Here is a 22,074-nt window from a genome sequence, read left to right as displayed (position 1 = left end):
TAACAAAAACTTGTGATTGGTAGTAAAACACCGATTACCCCGTTGAGGTCTAATTCGATCCTTATAGATTTCTCTAGCTATTTTCTTACGAAGCTTTGTTATAGCGTCTATAACAGCCTCTGGTTTAGGTGGACAACCCGGCAAATAGACATCTACAGGAATTAGCTTATCAACCCCTCGAACAGTACTATAAGAATCGGTACTGAACATCCCCCCTGTAATTGTACACGCTCCCATAGCAATAACATACTTTGGTTCAGGCATTTGTTCATATAATCTCACTAAAGAAGGAGCCATTTTCATTGTTACTGTACCTGCTGTTAAAATAAGGTCCGCCTGTCTAGGACTTGATCTTGGTACTAGCCCCATAACGATCAAAGTCAAATCGGGAGCCTATTAATGAGGCAAATTCAATAAAACAACAACTGGTACCATAAAGAAGCGGCCATAGGCTGGAAAGTCTTGACCAATTTGAAAGATCATTTAACGTAGTTGAAATAACTGAGTTTTTTGTTGTTCGATCAAGTACGGGAAACTTAATGGAATTCATAATTGTTTCAATGGTTTTTTTTTTACTTTTTTTTATTGTTATTGTACAAGTATTCAGGAAACGAACTAAGACCATTCCAACGCTCCTTTTCGCCATGCATAAACTAAACCAAGAATTAGGATAAGCACGAAAATGAAAGCTTCTATAAAAGCGGATACCCCTAGTACATCGAAACTCATTGCCCACGGATACAGAAAAACGGTTTCAACATCAAAAACAACAAAAACTAGAGCAAACATATAATAACGGATTCTAAATTGTAACCAAGCATCCCCGATCGGTTCTATACCTGATTCATAACTAGAAAGTTTCTCCGGCCCCTTCGTAATTGGAGATAAAACCCCGGAAATTAGAAATGCCAAAACAGGAATAGCACTTGATATTATTAAAAATGCCCAGAAAATATCATATTCGTAAAGCAGAAACATAGACGAACTCCTATGAATGTGGAAAAAATACCCGCTTAGTCAATTCCAATCGGAGTGGATTGGGCAAGGTATATATAACTCTTGCGTCAAAACAAAAATTCAGGTTAATCGAATCATTTATTTTCGTTTGGTTGCTGTGGTAGACGTCTCCTTTTAAGATTTATTGATTGTAATCTTATTTTCAGTACACTTATTACTTAATATTTCCATGTTTCTATTACTAATAGTTTCTCATATTAATAATATAATATTAATATGATTAATAACTAGTAATTTTTTTTATTTCTGTTTCTTAAATTTGCTTTATGTTTTATTAAAAATAAAACAAATTGATAAAAATATCTTCGTTTTTAAAATTATGACGTATCAAAAAATCCACTTACGACTATGAAAATGAATGAATAAAAAACGTTTATTCTAAATTATAAGTATCTATCTAGATATATCTATAGATAGTGATTGGATCCACTGAAATCAAATGAAATCAAATTTGGTTTTCCGTTTTATTCTGAACGACCCCCAGGACTTATGGTTTAGGGTCTGGGAGTTTTTTTTATGAACCAACAAATTGAAAGTAACCAGTTAGAAATAAAGAATACAATAAAAAGTCAAAAATTATCCAATTATTTGGATTTGAATGTCATTTATTAGAATAAATTTATTAGTTAGGGCTATACGGATTCGAACCGTAGACCTGCTCGGTAAAAGAGCTCGAACTTATTATTATCAAAATGATTCGAACTCTTTCAAAGACCCAACATGCATTTTTTTTGCATTGGGCTCTTTCATTAACTGATAGAAAGATCAGTTAGTCTACCATATTTTTTCTTAAAAAAAAAAGATAAGAAATGGTTCCAAGTACTCTGATTGATTATTTTTTAATTCTAATACAATACAGAATAACTACCAAAGTGTTTCAAAGAAGGGTTCTCTTGACGTAGGTTTGCTTTTGGTCTAGATCAACTTAAGTTAAATATAGTCTCTAACATCCTGATTAAAAAATCAAATATGAAACTTGCTACACCTTAAGGTTCATAGGACGAAAAGATCATTTTTGAGTTCCTTATACTCATTCTGCCTAGCATTAAGTAGACTGGGTATTCACCCTATCAATATCTCAAATCAATGATGGGTTCTATTAATTCCCTACCGAAATGGGGTACTTTAATAGGACCTAATGTCAGGCTATTGTTCTCCTCTTTTCCTAAAAAAAAGTCATGGAGTAAGACATCGATTTATTAATAAGATCAATCAATTGGTTTGATTGCGTGATGGACTCCTCTGAAAAACTTTGGCGCACGTGTAAACGAGGTGCTCTACCTAACTGAGCTATAGCCCTTGTGTTTATGATCCACATTTTATCTTATCTTATCATGTAGATAATTTCTTGTCAAGATTAATATTATATGATCGAACATTATATCTTTCATCTCGTTGTTTATTGGTATTGCTTAGAAATAATATTGGATTTATAATCCTATCGATGTGATAAGTATCCCCGTGCCTTCTCTTTACGATGATAAATAACCTACTTAACTCAGTGGTTAGAGTATTGCTTTCATACGGCAGGAGTCATTGGTTCAAATCCAATAGTAGGTATAACTTATTAGACACCATGATCAATGGTGTCTAATAAGTTTTTGTAGCCAGCTTTTTTTTTTTTTTTCTCGCTTTTGGATCCTATTTTTTTATACGTCAGCTAGTTACAAAATCAAATCGTATTGAGAGCCTCGACGCGTGTCCGAGCTCGTCTGAGAGCTAGATTAGCCTCAATTGTTTGTCTCTTGCCTTCAGCTTTTCTCAAGTTCGCCTCTGCTATTTCAAGAGTTTGCTGAGCTTCTTGTGGATCAATGTCACTATTCTTCTCTGCATCATTTACTAAAATAGTAATTTCATTATTGCCTATTCTAGCAAAACCGCCCATCAGAGCCATTGTTAACCATTGGTTATTAAGGCGTATTTTCAAAATACCTATATCAACAGCTGTGGCAATCGGCGCGTGATTTGGTAATACGCCAATTTGTCCACTATTAGTAGATAAAATGATTTCTTTTACTTCTGAATCCCAAACAATTCGATTCGGAGTCAGTACACAAAGATTTAAGGTCATTTCTTCAATTTACTCTCCATTTCTAAGTTCGTAGCCTTCGCAGTAGCTTCATCGATGTTACCCACTAAGTAAAAGGCCTGTTCAGGAAGAGAATCAAATTCTCCGGAAAGGATCAAATTAAACCCTCTAATTGTTTCCGCTAGCCCAACATATTTTCCCGGAGAACCTGTAAATACTTCTGCTACGAAAAAAGGTTGTGATAAGAAACGCTCAATCTTTCGTGCTCTTGCGACGGTTAAGCGATCCTCTTCGGATAATTCGTCCAACCCCAGGATAGCTATAATGTCCTGAAGCTCCTTGTAACGTTGTAAAGTTTGCTTTACTTGTTGCGCAGTTTCATAATGTTCCTCGCCAACGATTCGAGGTTGTAGCATAGTTGACGTTGAATCTAAAGGATCTACCGCTGGATAGATACCTTTAGCAGCTAATCCTCTTGATAGTACGGTAGTCGCATCTAAATGTGCAAATGTGGTGGCAGGAGCAGGGTCAGTCAAATCGTCTGCAGGTACATAAACTGCTTGAATAGAGGTTATGGACCCTTTTTTCGTAGAAGTAATTCTTTCTTGTAAAGAACCCATTTCGGTACTAAGGGTGGGTTGGTAACCCACAGCAGAAGGCATTCTACCCAATAAAGCGGATACCTCGGATCCTGCTTGTACAAAACGGAAGATATTGTCGATAAATAGAAGTACGTCTTGCTCATTAACATCTCGGAAATATTCTGCCATAGTTAAGGCAGTCAGACCAACTCTCATACGAGCTCCCGGCGGTTCATTCATCTGACCGTAGACTAGGGCTACTTTGGAGTCCGCAAGGTTTAGTTCATTAATGACTCCAGATTCTTTCATTTCCATGTAAAGATCATTTCCTTCACGAGTTCGTTCGCCTACTCCACCAAATACGGATACACCACCATGAGCTTTGGCAATGTTGTTGATCAATTCCATAATTAGTACTGTTTTACCCACGCCAGCCCCACCGAATAGTCCGATTTTTCCCCCACGACGATAAGGGGCCAAAAGATCTACTACTTTAATTCCTGTTTCAAAAATAGATAAGGTTGTATCTAAGTCTATAAAAGCAGGCGCGGATTTATGGATAGGAGATGTTGTGAGAGTATCGACAGGACCTAAATTATCAACAGGTTCCCCAAGTACATTGAAAATTCGTCCTAGAGTCGCTCCGCCGACTGGAACACTTAGAGGATTTCCCATATCAACCACGTCCATCCCTCTCTTTAAACCCTCGGTCGCGCTCATAGCTACAGCTCTAACTCGGTTGTTTCCTAATAATTGCTGTACTTCACAAGTCACATTAATTTCTTGACCAAGCGTATCTCGACCCTTAACCACCAGAGCATTGTAAATATTAGGCATCTTGCCCGGGGGAAAGGCTACATCCAGTACCGGACCAATGATTTGGGCAATACGTCCCAGGTTGTTTTTTTCACGTATTGAAACCGCTGGATCCGAAGTAGTAGGATTTATTCTCATAATAAAAAATATGTTCAATTTTGTTGCGAAATTTTTCGAATACAGAAAAAATCTTCGATAGTAAATTCATTGGTTAATTCAATAATAAATGGGAGTAAGCACTCGATTTCATTGGTACCACCCAAGCGAATATGCAATTCAATTTTTTACTTAATTAAATTTCAATGAAGGAATAGTCGTTTTCAAGCTCAACTAACCAAAACCTAGTTTTAAAATAAAAAATATATGAATAAAAAAAATTTTTGTGGAAAGTCTTTGATTTATTTGTCATAATAGGCAAGACTTTGTTTTATCTAGCCAATTCCGAAATGGAACTCTATTTATGATTCATTATTTCGATCTCATTAGCCTTTTTTTTTCATATTTTCATTTTAGCATATCCGGTTATGCGTCCCATCGATATCAACCCCCCCTTGTTTTTCATTTTCATGGATGAATTCCGCATATTGTCATATCTAGGATTTACATATACAACATATATTACTGTCAAGAGTGATTTTATGAGATGATTCCGTACTACAATTTGGTGGCGGAACTTTAGGCCACCCTTGGGGAAATGCACCGGGTGCCGTAGCTAACCGAGTAGCTCTAGAAGCATGTGTACAAGCTCGTAATGAGGGACGTGATCTTGCAGTCGAGGGTAATGAAATTATCCGTGAGGCTTGCAAATGGAGTCCTGAACTAGCTGCTGCTTGTGAAGTATGGAAGGAGATCACATTTAACTTCCCAACCATCGATAAATTAGATGGCCAAGACTAGAAATTAGATTAGTAATTCACGTCCGTTTTATTAGTTTAATTGCAATTAAACTCGGCTCAATCCTTTTAGTAAAAAAAAGATTGAGCCGAGTTTATCTAGTGTATATACTGTTTTTGATAGATACATACTTAATCTAGATATACAAAATCTGAAAAAAAAAGAAGATTAAACACAACTACACTTTTGTATTGTAGTGTCCACAAGAAATTCTATACGAAATATGGATTCTTAGGATTTTTTTATTCTTTTTTTAAGTTTCGTGTCAGGGCTTGAACCAAGTATCCCCACTTCTTCTACCCATTCTGCATGTTGTCCTTTTCTTTTCATTCCGTATTGGAATAAAAACTTTTTTTTATATTAGTATACGAGATTTTACTAAAAAAGTTCTTCATATCGCTTATATTCATAAGCGAAGAACAAATATTTCTTTTTTTTAATGAGAATTTTACACAATATAAGAAAATCCTTATTTTCATTTAGAATTGAAATTTATTAATTTCAATTGCTTTTACTTAATAATCTTAGCAATTAGCAATTGCATTGACATGCTTTGCTTACTCTGAATAGAAAATGAACTATTCAAATTTTTTTTTGCATTTTTCAATTTTTTCATTGAATGACTATTCATCTATTGTTATTTTATTTTCATGTAAATAGAGGCCAGAAGCTCTATGGAAAAATCGTGGTTCAATTTGATGTTTTCTAAGGGAGAATTGGAATACAGAGGCGAGCTAAGTAAAGCAATGGATAGTTTTGCTCCTATTGAAAAGACTACTATAAGTAAAGACCGGTTTATATATGATATGGATAAAAACTTTTATGGTTGGGGTGAGCGTTCTAGTTATTACAATAATGTTGATCTTTTAGTTAACTCCAAGGACATTCGGAATTTCATATCGGATGACACCTTTTTTGTTAGGGATAGTAATAAAAATAGTTATTCTATATATTTTGATATAAAAAAGAAAAAATTTGAGATTAACAATGATTTGAGTGACCTAGAAATTTTTTTTTATAGTTATTGTAGTTCTAGTTATCTGAATAATAGATCTAAAGGTGACAACGATCTGCACTATGATCCTTACATTAAGGATACTAAATATAATTGTAATAATCACATTAATAGTTGCATTGACTCTTATTTTCGTTCTCACATCTGTATTAATAGTCACTTTTTAAGCGATAGTAATAATTCCAATGAAAGTTACATTTATAATTTCATTTGTAGTGAAAGTGGAAGTGGAAAGATTCGTGAAAGCAAAAATGACAAGATAAGAACTAATAGTAATCGTAATAATTTAATGAGTTCTAAGGATTTCGATATAACTAAAAACTACAATCAATTGTGGATTCAATGCGACAATTGTTATGGATTAATGTATAAGAAAGTCGAAATGAATGTTTGTGAAGAATGTGGACATTATTTGAAAATGACCAGTTCAGAGAGAATTGAGCTTTCGATTGATCCGGGTACTTGGAATCCTATGGATGAAGACATGGTCTCTGCGGATCCCATTAAATTTCATTCGAGGGAGGAACCTTATAAAAAGCGTATTGCCTCTGCTCAAAAAAAGACAGGGTTGACTGACGCTATTCAAACAGGTACAGGTCAATTAAACGGTATTCCGGTAGCTCTTGGGGTTATGGATTTTCAGTTTATGGGGGGTAGTATGGGATCCGTAGTAGGCGAAAAAATAACTCGTTTGATCGAGTATGCTACCAATCAATGTTTACCTCTTATTTTAGTGTGTTCTTCCGGAGGAGCACGAATGCAAGAAGGAAGTTTAAGTTTGATGCAAATGGCTAAAATTTCTTCGGTTTTATGTGATTATCAATCAAGTAAAAAGTTATTCTATATATCAATTCTTACATCTCCTACTACCGGTGGGGTGACAGCAAGTTTTGGTATGTTGGGGGATATCATTATTGCCGAACCCTATGCCTATATTGCATTTGCGGGTAAAAGAGTAATTGAACAAACATTGAAAAAAGCCGTGCCTGAAGGTTCACAAGCAGCTGAATCTTTATTACGTAAGGGCTTATTGGATGCAATTGTACCACGTAATCCTTTAAAAGGTGTTGTGAGTGAGTTATTTCAGCTCCATGCTTTTTTTCCTTTGAACAAAAATGAAATCAAATAAAACAGTTAGTTTATCATAATTAAACGAAAACCCTGAAAAATTCATTTTTCTTTAGAATCATTTTTTTATCGATATTCTTGTTTACTACTCAGTAAACCTTTATCAACAAGATAAAAAGTGAATTTTTGCTTTCGGGAAGTTCAAATTCGACTAGAAAAATAAAACAAAGTTTTTTTCCTCTCTTGCTTGCATATGGATAGATAATTCAAATAGAGATATAGATCTATAGAGAGTCTTGCATCGTTTTGCATTTCCCGAAAATTCCCTGTTGGTGGATCAGATTCCAATCAATTTTGTATAAAATTTTAATGGAATAAAATTTTTTCTTTATTAATGACTATTAGAAGACAAAAAGAACAAAAAGAATAATAAATCTAACAGGGAGATTATGATAATACATCTATTTTATTTTGAAAGATTAATAAGTCCATTTATTTAGTTTGGCATTTCTTGTACCTATTTTTTTCTATTTCTAGTAGGTTCTATTATTTCTATTAGGTTGTATATTAGTATTCGATATATATTTACTTAAAGATACTTAGTATAATTATATAATATATATAATAGAAATAATAAAACTACAAGATATTCTAAGATATCTTTAGAATTCAGAATATAACAATAACAGGTACAAATATTAAATTGAGGTACCCCATTTTATGACAACTTTCAACAACTTACCCTCTATTTTTGTGCCTTTAGTAGGCCTAGTCTTTCCGGCACTTGCAATGGCTTCTTTATTTCTTCATATTCAAAAAAATAAGATTTTTTAGATCGGATGAGACCGAATCGTATAACTCCCCTTTTATTTTAAAAACTTCGATTTGATAAGACCCATTTGGTAGAATATTGTATAACACATAGATTCCTACAAACATAACTAAAAAAAGTTTTTATGCATGTGTAAACGTATTATATGGGGTAACTCAATTTGCGCTCTTTTGAAAAAATGGATCATCGTCGGACCGCTGGATGAAATTCAAGTCAATGTATTTATTTGTATGTATATAGTTATAGGGGATCATATAAAGGAAGGAGATTTTATTATTTTAGATATAAACAATTATATAAATTATTCCTAAAGTAAAGGTTCACAACAAAATAGTTATAGTTGATGAGAGTTACTTTGAAAACAAAAAAAGGAAAGTCATATTTTCTCAATTCCAAAAAATTGTATAACTGGATCTAATATATATGAGTTGGCGATCAGAATCTCTATGGATAGAATTTATAACGGGGTCTCGAAAAACAAGTAATTTCTGCTGGGCCTTTATCCTATTTTTAGGTTCATTGGGATTCTTATTGGTTGGAACTTCCAGTTATCTTGGTAAAAATTTTATATCGTTAGTTGCATCTCAGGAAATCCTTTTTTTTCCACAAGGGATTGTGATGTCTTTCTATGGGATCGCGGGTCTCTTTATTAGTTGCTATTTGTGGTGCACTATTTTGTGGAATGTGGGTAGTGGTTATGATCTTTTCGACCGAAAAGAAGGGATAGTACGGATTTTTCGTTGGGGATTTCCTGGAAAAAGCCGTCGCATCTTTTTACGATTCCTTATGAAAGATATTCAGTCGATCAGAATCGAAGTTAAAGAGGGTGTTTCTGCCCGGCGTGTCCTTTATATGGAAATTAGAGGTCAAGGGGCTATTCCTTTAATTCGTACTGATGAGAATTTTACTACACGAGAAATTGAGCAAAAAGCTGCTGAATTGGCTTACTTCTTGCGTGTACCAATTGAAGTATTTTGAAATGAATTCATTTTTAAAGTTTAAAGACTAAATCCTTTGGCAGTAGGAAGAAAAAACGAAAGAATTGCTTTCTTTTTTTTCAATTGAACATTCATCTATTCTTTTATGCTCGTTTTTTTTTTATATTTGATAGAAAAGAAAGGGAGTTTATTCGTCTCGAAATAGAATCATATTTTTTATTTTAAAAATTCAAAAAAGTTCTTTTAGTATTGATCGAAAAAAGGGGGAATAACATCCTGGAAATACAATTTTTTCTTTATTCAAATTGTAAGTGTATTCTGAGTCTATTTCTGTATTCTTTCTAGATTCAAAGCAAAGACTAAGTATTGAATCAAAAGAAAAAGAGAAAAGGGATTATAGGCTCAATACATTCTATTTGAATTAGAATAGAAACTCATGCTCGATAGAAATAGTAGATCTAATAGAATCCACAAATGCGGTAGGTTCATTAACAATTCACAGATTCAAAATGGCAAAAAAGAAAGCATTCATTCCTTTTTTTTATTTTACATCTATAGTCTTTTTGCCCTGGTTGATCTCTCTCTGCTGTAATAAAAGTTTGAAAACTTGGATTACTAATTGGTGGAATACTAGACAATGCGAAACTTTCTTGAATGATATTCAAGAAAAAAGTGTTCTAGAAAAATTCATACAATTAGAGGAACTATTCCAGCTGGATGAAATGATAAAGGAATACCCAGAAACCGATTTACAACAATTCGTCTAGGAATCCACAAAGAAACGATCCAATTCATCAAAATACACAATGAGTATCGTATCCATACATCTTGCACTTCTCGACAAATCTAATATCTTTCGTTATTCTAAGTGGTTATTCCTTTTGGGGTAAGGAAAAGCTTTTTTCTCAATTCTTGGGTTCAAGAATTCCTATATAATTTAAGTGATACAATTAAAGCTTTTTCGATTCTTTTTTAACTGATTTATGTATCGGATTCCATTCGCCTCACGGTTGGGAACTAATGATTGGTTATATTTACAAAGATTTGGGTTTGCTCATTATGAGCAAATTTTATCTGGTCTAGTTTCTACCTTTCCAGTCATTCTTGATACAATTTTTAAATATTGGATCTTTCGTTATTTAAATCGTGTATCTCCGTCACTTGTAGTGATTTATCATGCAATAAATGACTAAAAAACGATTCACTGATCCAATTCTACTCTTTCTTACTTTATACATCATAACCAAATCAAAGTCGTATTTACTTACTCTTTTTTACCCACGAGGGATTCCTTGTATATTTCAAAAAAATTTATTTTTCAGTAAATGTAAATAGCAGAATGTGGCTAGGGAAGTATATTATCGACCTACCTAACTTTATTGTAGAAATTTTCGGGATAAACGATTGGACCATGCAAACTAGAAATACCTTTTCTTGGATAAGGGAAGAGATTACTCGCTCCATATCTGTCTCACTCATGATATATATAATAACTTGGGCATCCATTTCAAGTGCATATCCAATTTTTGCCCAGCAGAATTATGAAAATCCACGAGAGGCAACTGGGCGTATTGTATGTGCCAATTGCCATTTAGCTAGTAAGCCCGTGGATATTGAGGTTCCACAAGCGGTACTTCCTGATACTGTATTGAAGCAGTTGTTAAAATTCCTTATGATATGCAGCTAAAACAAGTTCTAGCTAATGGTAAAAAAGGAGCTTTGAATGGGGAGCTGTTCTTATTTTACCGGAGGGGTTTGAATTAGCCCCCCCGATCGTATTTCACCCGAGATGAAAGAAAAGATAGGAAATCTGTCTTTTCAGAATTATCGCCCCAATAAAAAAAATATTCTTGTGATAGGTCCTGTTCCTGGTCAAAAATATAGTGAAATAACCTTCCTATTCTTGCCCCAGACCCTGCTACTAATAAAGATGTTCACTTCTTAAAATATCCTATATAGTAGGTGGAAATAGGGGAAGGGGTCAGATTTATCCTGATGGTAGCAAAAGTAACAATACAGTTATAATGCTACGGCAGGAGGGATAATAAGTAAAATTTTACGAAAAGAAAAAGGGGGATACGAAATAACCATAGTGGATGCATCGAATGAACGCCAAGTAATTGATATTATCCCTCGAGGCCTAGAACTTCTTGTTTCAGAGGGCGAATCCATTAAACTCGATCAACCATTAACAAGCAATCCTAATGTGGGTGGGTTTGGTCAGGGGGATGCGGAAATAGTACTTCAAGATCCATTACGTGTCCAAGGCCTTTTGTTCTTCTTAGGATCTGTTGTTTTGGCACAAATCTTTTTGGTTCTAAAAAGAAACAGTTGAGAAGGTTCAATTATCGAAATGAATTTTAGATCTGTCTATTTCGCCTTATCAAATTCGTAAAAAAGAAAGAACAAAAAAAATCAAAAGCCTTTTTGCCTCTCTTTAGACTTTCGATTTCGACCAGGGTAGGAATACTTGGATTTACCTATTCCAGGATGATCAAAAAAGGGGGGGGGTCACTTAATTTTATTTTTCTGCTTTCCGACTGACACAATATTTTTTATCATTAGATCTATCATTAAAATTTTGTCTATACTCTATACTAATAGAGTTTTTTTTTATTTTTTAGTATTTCATCAAACTTGAAATGAAAATAAATAAAACTACAAAAAGTAACTATTATTAATACTATTAATTAATAATTATATATACGATATATTAATATAGATATATTAAAACCTTATATATATAGAAACAGTAATATATATGTAAACTAAGAATAGGATTTTTAACGAATGCAATTAAGAATGACAAGATCGACACAAGAAAAGGATGTCTAAAATTCCTTTTCTTGTGTCGAAGACTCGCAAGACAAGTAATACTCCCTATAGTCCCTAAAATTTGTTATTTCGCCAATTTCTAGTTCCCTTTTTTCTACGCTTGCTTTCCTTATTTTAGTATCTAGTCAAATTTTTCCATTCTAAATTACATTAGAAAAAAACTCTTGATTATTGATACATTCTATCAATTTCAATTGGTCACTAACGACAGAGTTACATCACACCCCCTCCCATTTTTCAATACAAATTTGTATTGAAAAATAAAGAAAAGGGGGGTAAAGTGAATTCTTCTTAATATACATACTAGGATTAGGACTATCAGACAAGTAATTCCTGACACCTGGTCGAAATCGAAAGTCTAAAGAGAGGCAAAAAGGCTTTTGATAATTTTTTTTGTTCTTTCTTTTTTACGAATTTGATAAGGCGAAATAGACAGATCTAAAAATTCATTTCGGATAATTGAACCTTCTCAAACTGTTTCTTTTTAAGAACCAAAAAGATTTGTGCCAAAACAACAGATCCTAAGAAGAACAAAAGGCCTTGGACACGTAATGGATCTTGAAGTACTATTTCCGCATCCCCCTGACCAAACCCACCCACATTAGGATTGCTTGTTAATGGTTGATCGAGTTTAATGGATTCGCCCTCTGAAACAAGAAGTTCTAGGCCTCGAGGGATAATATCAATTACTTGGCGTTCATTCGATGCATCCACTATGGTTATTTCGTATCCCCCTTTTTCTTTTCGTAAAATTTTACTTATTATCCCTCCTGCCGTAGCATTATAAACTGTATTGTTACTTTTGCTACCATCAGGATAAATCTGACCCCTTCCCCTATTTCCACCTACGTATATAGGATATTTTAAGAAGTGAACATCTTTATTAGTAGCAGGGTCTGGGGCAAGAATAGGAAAGGTTATTTCACTATATTTTTGACCAGGAACAGGACCTATCACAAGAATATTTTTTTTATTGGGGCGATAATTCTGAAAAGACAGATTTCCTATCTTTTCTTTCATCTCGGGTGAAATACGATCGGGGGGGGCTAATTCAAACCCCTCCGGTAAAATAAGAACAGCTCCCACATTCAAAGCTCCTTTTTTACCATTAGCTAGAACTTGTTTTAGCTGCATATCATAAGGAATTTTAACAACTGCTTCAAATACAGTATCAGGAAGTACCGCTTGTGGAACCTCAATATCCACGGGCTTACTAGCTAAATGGCAATTGGCACATACAATACGCCCAGTTGCCTCTCGTGGATTTTCATAATTCTGCTGGGCAAAAATTGGATATGCACTTGAAATGGATGCCCAAGTTATTATATATATCATGAGTGAGACAGATATGGAGCGAGTAATCTCTTCCCTTATCCAAGAAAAGGTATTTCTAGTTTGCATGGTCCAATCGTTTATCCCGAAAATTTCTACAATAAAGTTAGGTAGGTCGATAATATACTTCCCTAGCCACAATTCTGCTATTTACATTTACTGAAAAAATAAATTTTTTTGAAATATACAAGGAATCCCTCGTGGGTAAAAAAGAGTAAAGTAAATACGACTTTGATTTGGTTATGATGTATAAAGTAAGAAAGAGTAGAATTGGATCAGTGAATCGTTTTTTAGTCATTTATTGCATGATAAATCACTACAAGTGACGGAGATACACGATTTAAATAACGAAAGATCCAATATTTAAAAATTGTATCAAGAATGACTGGAAAGGTAGAAACTAGACCAGATAAAATTTGCTCATAATGAGCAAACCCAAAATCTTTGTAAATATAACCAATCATTAGTTCCCAACCGTGAGGCGAATGGAATCCGATACATAAATCAGTTAATAAAAGAATCGAAAAAGCTTTAATTGTATCACTTAAATTATATAGGAATTCTTGAACCCAAGAATTGAGAATAAAAAGCTTTTCCTTACCCCAAAAGGAATAACCACTTAGAATAACGAAAGATATTAGATTTGTCGAGAAGTGCAAGATTGTATGGATACGATACTCATTGTGTATTTTGATGAATTGGATCGTTTCTTTGTGGATTCCTAGACGAAATTGTTGTAAATCGGTTTCTGGGTATTCCTTTATCATTTCATCCAGCTGGAATAGTTCCTCTAATTGTATGAATTTTTCTAGAACACTTTTTTCTTGAATATCATTCAAGAAAGTTTCGCATTGTCTAGTATTCCACCAATTAGTAATCCAAGTTTTCAAACTTTTATTACAGCAGAGAGAGATCAACCAGGGCAAAAAGACTATAGATGTAAAATAAAAAAAAGGAATGAATGCTTTCTTTTTTGCCATTTTGAATCTGTGAATTGTTAATGAACCTACCGCATTTGTGGATTCTATTAGATCTACTATTTCTATCGAGCATGAGTTTCTATTCTAATTCAAATAGAATGTATTGAGCCTATAATCCCTTTTCTCTTTTTCTTTTGATTCAATACTTAGTCTTTGCTTTGAATCTAGAAAGAATACAGAAATAGACTCAGAATACACTTACAATTTGAATAAAGAAAAAATTGTATTTCCAGGATGTTATTCCCCCTTTTTTCGATCAATACTAAAAGAACTTTTTTGAATTTTTAAAATAAAAAATATGATTCTATTTTCGAGACGAATAAACTCCCTTTCTTTTCTATCAAATATATAAAAAAAAACGAGCATAAAAGAATAGATGAATGTTCAATTGAAAAAAAAGAAAGCAATTCTTTCGTTTTTTCTTCCTACTGCCAAAGGATTTAGTCTTTAAACTTTAAAAATGAATTCATTTCAAAATACTTCAATTGGTACACGCAAGAAGTAAGCCAATTCAGCAGCTTTTTGCTCAATTTCTCGTGTAGTAAAATTCTCATCAGTACGAATTAAAGGAATAGCCCCTTGACCTCTAATTTCCATATAAAGGACACGCCGGGCAGAAACACCCTCTTTAACTTCGATTCTGATCGACTGAATATCTTTCATAAGGAATCGTAAAAAGATGCGACGGCTTTTTCCAGGAAATCCCCAACGAAAAATCCGTACTATCCCTTCTTTTCGGTCGAAAAGATCATAACCACTACCCACATTCCACAAAATAGTGCACCACAAATAGCAACTAATAAAGAGACCCGCGATCCCATAGAAAGACATCACAATCCCTTGTGGAAAAAAAAGGATTTCCTGAGATGCAACTAACGATATAAAATTTTTACCAAGATAACTGGAAGTTCCAACCAATAAGAATCCCAATGAACCTAAAAATAGGATAAAGGCCCAGCAGAAATTACTTGTTTTTCGAGACCCCGTTATAAATTCTATCCATAGAGATTCTGATCGCCAACTCATATATATTAGATCCAGTTATACAATTTTTTGGAATTGAGAAAATATGACTTTCCTTTTTTTGTTTTCAAAGTAACTCTCATCAACTATAACTATTTTGTTGTGAACCTTTACTTTAGGAATAATTTATATAATTGTTTATATCTAAAATAATAAAATCTCCTTCCTTTATATGATCCCCTATAACTATATACATACAAATAAATACATTGACTTGAATTTCATCCAGCGGTCCGACGATGATCCATTTTTTCAAAAGAGCGCAAATTGAGTTACCCCATATAATACGTTTACACATGCATAAAAACTTTTTTTAGTTATGTTTGTAGGAATCTATGTGTTATACAATATTCTACCAAATGGGTCTTATCAAATCGAAGTTTTTAAAATAAAAAGGGGAGTTATACGATTCGGTCTCATCCGATCTAAAAAATCTTATTTTTTTGAATATGAAGAAATAAAGAAGCCATTGCAAGTGCCGGAAAGACTAGGCCTACTAAAGGCACAAAAATAGAGGGTAAGTTGTTGAAAGTTGTCATAAAATGGGGTACCTCAATTTAATATTTGTACCTGTTATTGTTATATTCTGAATTCTAAAGATATCTTAGAATATCTTGTAGTTTTATTATTTCTATTATATATATTATATAATTATACTAAGTATCTTTAAGTAAATATATATCGAATACTAATATACAACCTAATAGAAATAATAGAACCTACTAGAAATAGAATAAAAAAATAGGTACAAGAAATGCCAAACTAAATAAATGGACTTATTAATCTTTCAAAATAAAATAGATGTATTATCATAATCTCCCTGTTAGATTTATTATTCTTTTTGTTCTTTTTGTCTTCTAATAGTCATTAATAAAGAAAAAATTTTATTCCATTAAAATTTTATACAAAATTGATTGGAATCTGATCCACCAACAGGGAATTTTCGGGAAATGCAAAACGATGCAAGACTCTCTATAGATCTATATCTCTATTTGAATTATCTATCCATATGCAAGCAAGAGAGGAAAAAAACTTTGTTTTATTTTTCTAGTCGAATTTGAACTTCCCGAAAGCAAAAATTCACTTTTTATCTTGTTGATAAAGGTTTACTGAGTAGTAAACAAGAATATCGATAAAAAAATGATTCTAAAGAAAAATGAATTTTTCAGGGTTTTCGTTTAATTATGATAAACTAACTGTTTTATTTGATTTCATTTTTGTTCAAAGGAAAAAAAGCATGGAGCTGAAATAACTCACTCACAACACCTTTTAAAGGATTACGTGGTACAATTGCATCCAATAAGCCCTTACGTAATAAAGATTCAGCTGCTTGTGAACCTTCAGGCACGGCTTTTTTCAATGTTTGTTCAATTACTCTTTTACCCGCAAATGCAATATAGGCATAGGGTTCGGCAATAATGATATCCCCCAACATACCAAAACTTGCTGTCACCCCACCGGTAGTAGGAGATGTAAGAATTGATATATAGAATAACTTTTTACTTGATTGATAATCACATAAAACCGAAGAAATTTTAGCCATTTGCATCAAACTTAAACTTCCTTCTTGCATTCGTGCTCCTCCGGAAGAACACACTAAAATAAGAGGTAAACATTGATTGGTAGCATACTCGATCAAACGAGTTATTTTTTCGCCTACTACGGATCCCATACTACCCCCCATAAACTGAAAATCCATAACCCCAAGAGCTACCGGAATACCGTTTAATTGACCTGTACCTGTTTGAATAGCGTCAGTCAACCCTGTCTTTTTTTGAGCAGAGGCAATACGCTTTTTATAAGGTTCCTCCCTCGAATGAAATTTAATGGGATCCGCAGAGACCATGTCTTCATCCATAGGATTCCAAGTACCCGGATCAATCGAAAGCTCAATTCTCTCTGAACTGGTCATTTTCAAATAATGTCCACATTCTTCACAAACATTCATTTCGACTTTCTTATACATTAATCCATAACAATTGTCGCATTGAATCCACAATTGATTGTAGTTTTTAGTTATATCGAAATCCTTAGAACTCATTAAATTATTACGATTACTATTAGTTCTTATCTTGTCATTTTTGCTTTCACGAATCTTTCCACTTCCACTTTCACTACAAATGAAATTATAAATGTAACTTTCATTGGAATTATTACTATCGCTTAAAAAGTGACTATTAATACAGATGTGAGAACGAAAATAAGAGTCAATGCAACTATTAATGTGATTATTACAATTATATTTAGTATCCTTAATGTAAGGATCATAGTGCAGATCGTTGTCACCTTTAGATCTATTATTCAGATAACTAGAACTACAATAACTATAAAAAAAAATTTCTAGGTCACTCAAATCATTGTTAATCTCAAATTTTTTCTTTTTTATATCAAAATATATAGAATAACTATTTTTATTACTATCCCTAACAAAAAAGGTGTCATCCGATATGAAATTCCGAATGTCCTTGGAGTTAACTAAAAGATCAACATTATTGTAATAACTAGAACGCTCACCCCAACCATAAAAGTTTTTATCCATATCATATATAAACCGGTCTTTACTTATAGTAGTCTTTTCAATAGGAGCAAAACTATCCATTGCTTTACTTAGCTCGCCTCTGTATTCCAATTCTCCCTTAGAAAACATCAAATTGAACCACGATTTTTCCATAGAGCTTCTGGCCTCTATTTACATGAAAATAAAATAACAATAGATGAATAGTCATTCAATGAAAAAATTGAAAAATGCAAAAAAAAATTTGAATAGTTCATTTTCTATTCAGAGTAAGCAAAGCATGTCAATGCAATTGCTAATTGCTAAGATTATTAAGTAAAAGCAATTGAAATTAATAAATTTCAATTCTAAATGAAAATAAGGATTTTCTTATATTGTGTAAAATTCTCATTAAAAAAAAGAAATATTTGTTCTTCGCTTATGAATATAAGCGATATGAAGAACTTTTTTAGTAAAATCTCGTATACTAATATAAAAAAAAAGTTTTTATTCCAATACGGAATGAAAAGAAAAGGACAACATGCAGAATGGGTAGAAGAAGTGGGGATACTTGGTTCAAGCCCTGACACGAAACTTAAAAAAAGAATAAAAAAATCCTAAGAATCCATATTTCGTATAGAATTTCTTGTGGACACTACAATACAAAAGTGTAGTTGTGTTTAATCTTCTTTTTTTTTCAGATTTTGTATATCTAGATTAAGTATGTATCTATCAAAAACAGTATATACACTAGATAAACTCGGCTCAATCTTTTTTTTACTAAAAGGATTGAGCCGAGTTTAATTGCAATTAAACTAATAAAACGGACGTGAATTACTAATCTAATTTCTAGTCTTGGCCATCTAATTTATCGATGGTTGGGAAGTTAAATGTGATCTCCTTCCATACTTCACAAGCAGCAGCTAGTTCAGGACTCCATTTGCAAGCCTCACGGATAATTTCATTACCCTCGACTGCAAGATCACGTCCCTCATTACGAGCTTGTACACATGCTTCTAGAGCTACTCGGTTAGCTACGGCACCCGGTGCATTTCCCCAAGGGTGGCCTAAAGTTCCGCCACCAAATTGTAGTACGGAATCATCTAATAAAATCACTCTTGACAGTAATATATGTTGTATATGTAAATCCTAGATATGACAATATGCGGAATTCATCCATGAAAATGAAAAACAAGGGGGGGTTGATATCGATGGGACGCATAACCGGATATGCTAAAATGAAAATATGAAAAAAAAAGGCTAATGAGATCGAAATAATGAATCATAAATAGAGTTCCATTTCGGAATTGGCTAGATAAAACAAAGTCTTGCCTATTATGACAAATAAATCAAAGACTTTCCACAAAAATTTTTTTTATTCATATATTTTTTATTTTAAAACTAGGTTTTGGTTAGTTGAGCTTGAAAACGACTATTCCTTCATTGAAATTTAATTAAGTAAAAAATTGAATTGCATATTCGCTTGGGTGGTACCAATGAAATCGAGTGCTTACTCCCATTTATTATTGAATTAACCAATGAATTTACTATCGAAGATTTTTTCTGTATTCGAAAAATTTCGCAACAAAATTGAACATATTTTTTATTATGAGAATAAATCCTACTACTTCGGATCCAGCGGTTTCAATACGTGAAAAAAACAACCTGGGACGTATTGCCCAAATCATTGGTCCGGTACTGGATGTAGCCTTTCCCCCGGGCAAGATGCCTAATATTTACAATGCTCTGGTGGTTAAGGGTCGAGATACGCTTGGTCAAGAAATTAATGTGACTTGTGAAGTACAGCAATTATTAGGAAACAACCGAGTTAGAGCTGTAGCTATGAGCGCGACCGAGGGTTTAAAGAGAGGGATGGACGTGGTTGATATGGGAAATCCTCTAAGTGTTCCAGTCGGCGGAGCGACTCTAGGACGAATTTTCAATGTACTTGGGGAACCTGTTGATAATTTAGGTCCTGTCGATACTCTCACAACATCTCCTATCCATAAATCCGCGCCTGCTTTTATAGACTTAGATACAACCTTATCTATTTTTGAAACAGGAATTAAAGTAGTAGATCTTTTGGCCCCTTATCGTCGTGGGGGAAAAATCGGACTATTCGGTGGGGCTGGCGTGGGTAAAACAGTACTAATTATGGAATTGATCAACAACATTGCCAAAGCTCATGGTGGTGTATCCGTATTTGGTGGAGTAGGCGAACGAACTCGTGAAGGAAATGATCTTTACATGGAAATGAAAGAATCTGGAGTCATTAATGAACTAAACCTTGCGGACTCCAAAGTAGCCCTAGTCTACGGTCAGATGAATGAACCGCCGGGAGCTCGTATGAGAGTTGGTCTGACTGCCTTAACTATGGCAGAATATTTCCGAGATGTTAATGAGCAAGACGTACTTCTATTTATCGACAATATCTTCCGTTTTGTACAAGCAGGATCCGAGGTATCCGCTTTATTGGGTAGAATGCCTTCTGCTGTGGGTTACCAACCCACCCTTAGTACCGAAATGGGTTCTTTACAAGAAAGAATTACTTCTACGAAAAAAGGGTCCATAACCTCTATTCAAGCAGTTTATGTACCTGCAGACGATTTGACTGACCCTGCTCCTGCCACCACATTTGCACATTTAGATGCGACTACCGTACTATCAAGAGGATTAGCTGCTAAAGGTATCTATCCAGCGGTAGATCCTTTAGATTCAACGTCAACTATGCTACAACCTCGAATCGTTGGCGAGGAACATTATGAAACTGCGCAACAAGTAAAGCAAACTTTACAACGTTACAAGGAGCTTCAGGACATTATAGCTATCCTGGGGTTGGACGAATTATCCGAAGAGGATCGCTTAACCGTCGCAAGAGCACGAAAGATTGAGCGTTTCTTATCACAACCTTTTTTCGTAGCAGAAGTATTTACAGGTTCTCCGGGAAAATATGTTGGGCTAGCGGAAACAATTAGAGGGTTTAATTTGATCCTTTCCGGAGAATTTGATTCTCTTCCTGAACAGGCCTTTTACTTAGTGGGTAACATCGATGAAGCTACTGCGAAGGCTACGAACTTAGAAATGGAGAGTAAATTGAAGAAATGACCTTAAATCTTTGTGTACTGACTCCGAATCGAATTGTTTGGGATTCAGAAGTAAAAGAAATCATTTTATCTACTAATAGTGGACAAATTGGCGTATTACCAAATCACGCGCCGATTGCCACAGCTGTTGATATAGGTATTTTGAAAATACGCCTTAATAACCAATGGTTAACAATGGCTCTGATGGGCGGTTTTGCTAGAATAGGCAATAATGAAATTACTATTTTAGTAAATGATGCAGAGAAGAATAGTGACATTGATCCACAAGAAGCTCAGCAAACTCTTGAAATAGCAGAGGCGAACTTGAGAAAAGCTGAAGGCAAGAGACAAACAATTGAGGCTAATCTAGCTCTCAGACGAGCTCGGACACGCGTCGAGGCTCTCAATACGATTTGATTTTGTAACTAGCTGACGTATAAAAAAATAGGATCCAAAAGCGAGAAAAAAAAAAAAAAAGCTGGCTACAAAAACTTATTAGACACCATTGATCATGGTGTCTAATAAGTTATACCTACTATTGGATTTGAACCAATGACTCCTGCCGTATGAAAGCAATACTCTAACCACTGAGTTAAGTAGGTTATTTATCATCGTAAAGAGAAGGCACGGGGATACTTATCACATCGATAGGATTATAAATCCAATATTATTTCTAAGCAATACCAATAAACAACGAGATGAAAGAGATATAATGTTCGATCATATAATATTAATCTTGACAAGAAATTATCTACATGATAAGATAAGATAAAATGTGGATCATAAACACAAGGGCTATAGCTCAGTTAGGTAGAGCACCTCGTTTACACGTGCGCCAAAGTTTTTCAGAGGAGTCCATCACGCAATCAAACCAATTGATTGATCTTATTAATAAATCGATGTCTTACTCCATGACTTTTTTTTAGGAAAAAGAGGAGAACAATAGCCTGACATTAGGTCCTATTAAAGTACCCCATTTCGGTAGGGAATTAATAGAACCCATCATTGATTTGAGATATTGATAGGGTGAATACCCAGTCTACTTAATGCTAGGCAGAATGAGTATAAGGAACTCAAAAATGATCTTTTCGTCCTATGAACCTTAAGGTGTAGCAAGTTTCATATTTGATTTTTTAA

At 33.8% G+C, this 22,074-nt stretch overlaps 2 protein-coding genes and 1 pseudogene across 2 annotated transcripts; 1 reads left to right on the top strand and 2 right to left on the bottom strand.

The window, feature by feature from the left end:
• Positions 1-6: 6 nt before the first annotated feature.
• Positions 7-2,459, bottom strand: LOC125602653 (annotated as a pseudogene).
• A 186-nt stretch (positions 2,460-2,645) lies between these two features.
• Positions 2,646-4,923, bottom strand: LOC125602654 (ATP synthase subunit beta, chloroplastic-like). The gene is made up of 2 exons (XM_048774169.1): positions 3,102-4,923; positions 2,646-3,036 (listed from the first exon to the last, which is right to left on the bottom strand). The coding sequence occupies exons 1-2, from the start codon at positions 4,579-4,581 to the stop codon at positions 2,690-2,692; spliced, it is 1,827 nt and encodes a 608-aa protein (XP_048630126.1). The 5' UTR covers positions 4,582-4,923; the 3' UTR covers positions 2,646-2,689.
• A 14,199-nt stretch (positions 4,924-19,122) lies between these two features.
• LOC125602652 (ATP synthase subunit beta, chloroplastic-like) lies at positions 19,123-21,398 on the top strand. The gene is made up of 2 exons (XM_048774168.1): positions 19,123-20,942; positions 21,008-21,398. Exons 1-2 carry the CDS (start codon positions 19,463-19,465, stop codon positions 21,352-21,354), a joined length of 1,827 nt encoding a protein of 608 aa, XP_048630125.1. The 5' UTR covers positions 19,123-19,462; the 3' UTR covers positions 21,355-21,398.
• Positions 21,399-22,074: the final 676 nt, after the last annotated feature.

Source organism: Brassica napus, unplaced genomic scaffold (genome assembly GCF_020379485.1).
Source record: "Brassica napus cultivar Da-Ae unplaced genomic scaffold, Da-Ae ScsIHWf_2934;HRSCAF=3719, whole genome shotgun sequence".
Taxonomy (NCBI): Eukaryota; Viridiplantae; Streptophyta; class Magnoliopsida; order Brassicales; family Brassicaceae; genus Brassica; species Brassica napus.
The sequence above is the reverse complement of the archived record's forward strand: the minus strand, read 5'-3'. Positions and strand labels throughout refer to the sequence as shown.

What these genes read in the sequence shown, in the direction of transcription:
- LOC125602654 (XM_048774169.1), bottom strand. Translation starts at nt 4,581, where the DNA reads ATGAGAATAAATCCTACTACTTCGGATCCAGCGGTTTCAATACGTGAA. An exon ending in TACGAACTTAGAAATGGAGA is followed by an intron (nt 3,037 to 3,101) that starts GTAAATTGAAGA and finishes TTTGGGATTCAG; the next exon opens with AAGTAAAAGAAATCATTTTA.
- LOC125602652 (XM_048774168.1), top strand. Translation starts at nt 19,463, where the DNA reads ATGAGAATAAATCCTACTACTTCGGATCCAGCGGTTTCAATACGTGAA. An exon ending in TACGAACTTAGAAATGGAGA is followed by an intron (nt 20,943 to 21,007) that starts GTAAATTGAAGA and finishes TTTGGGATTCAG; the next exon opens with AAGTAAAAGAAATCATTTTA.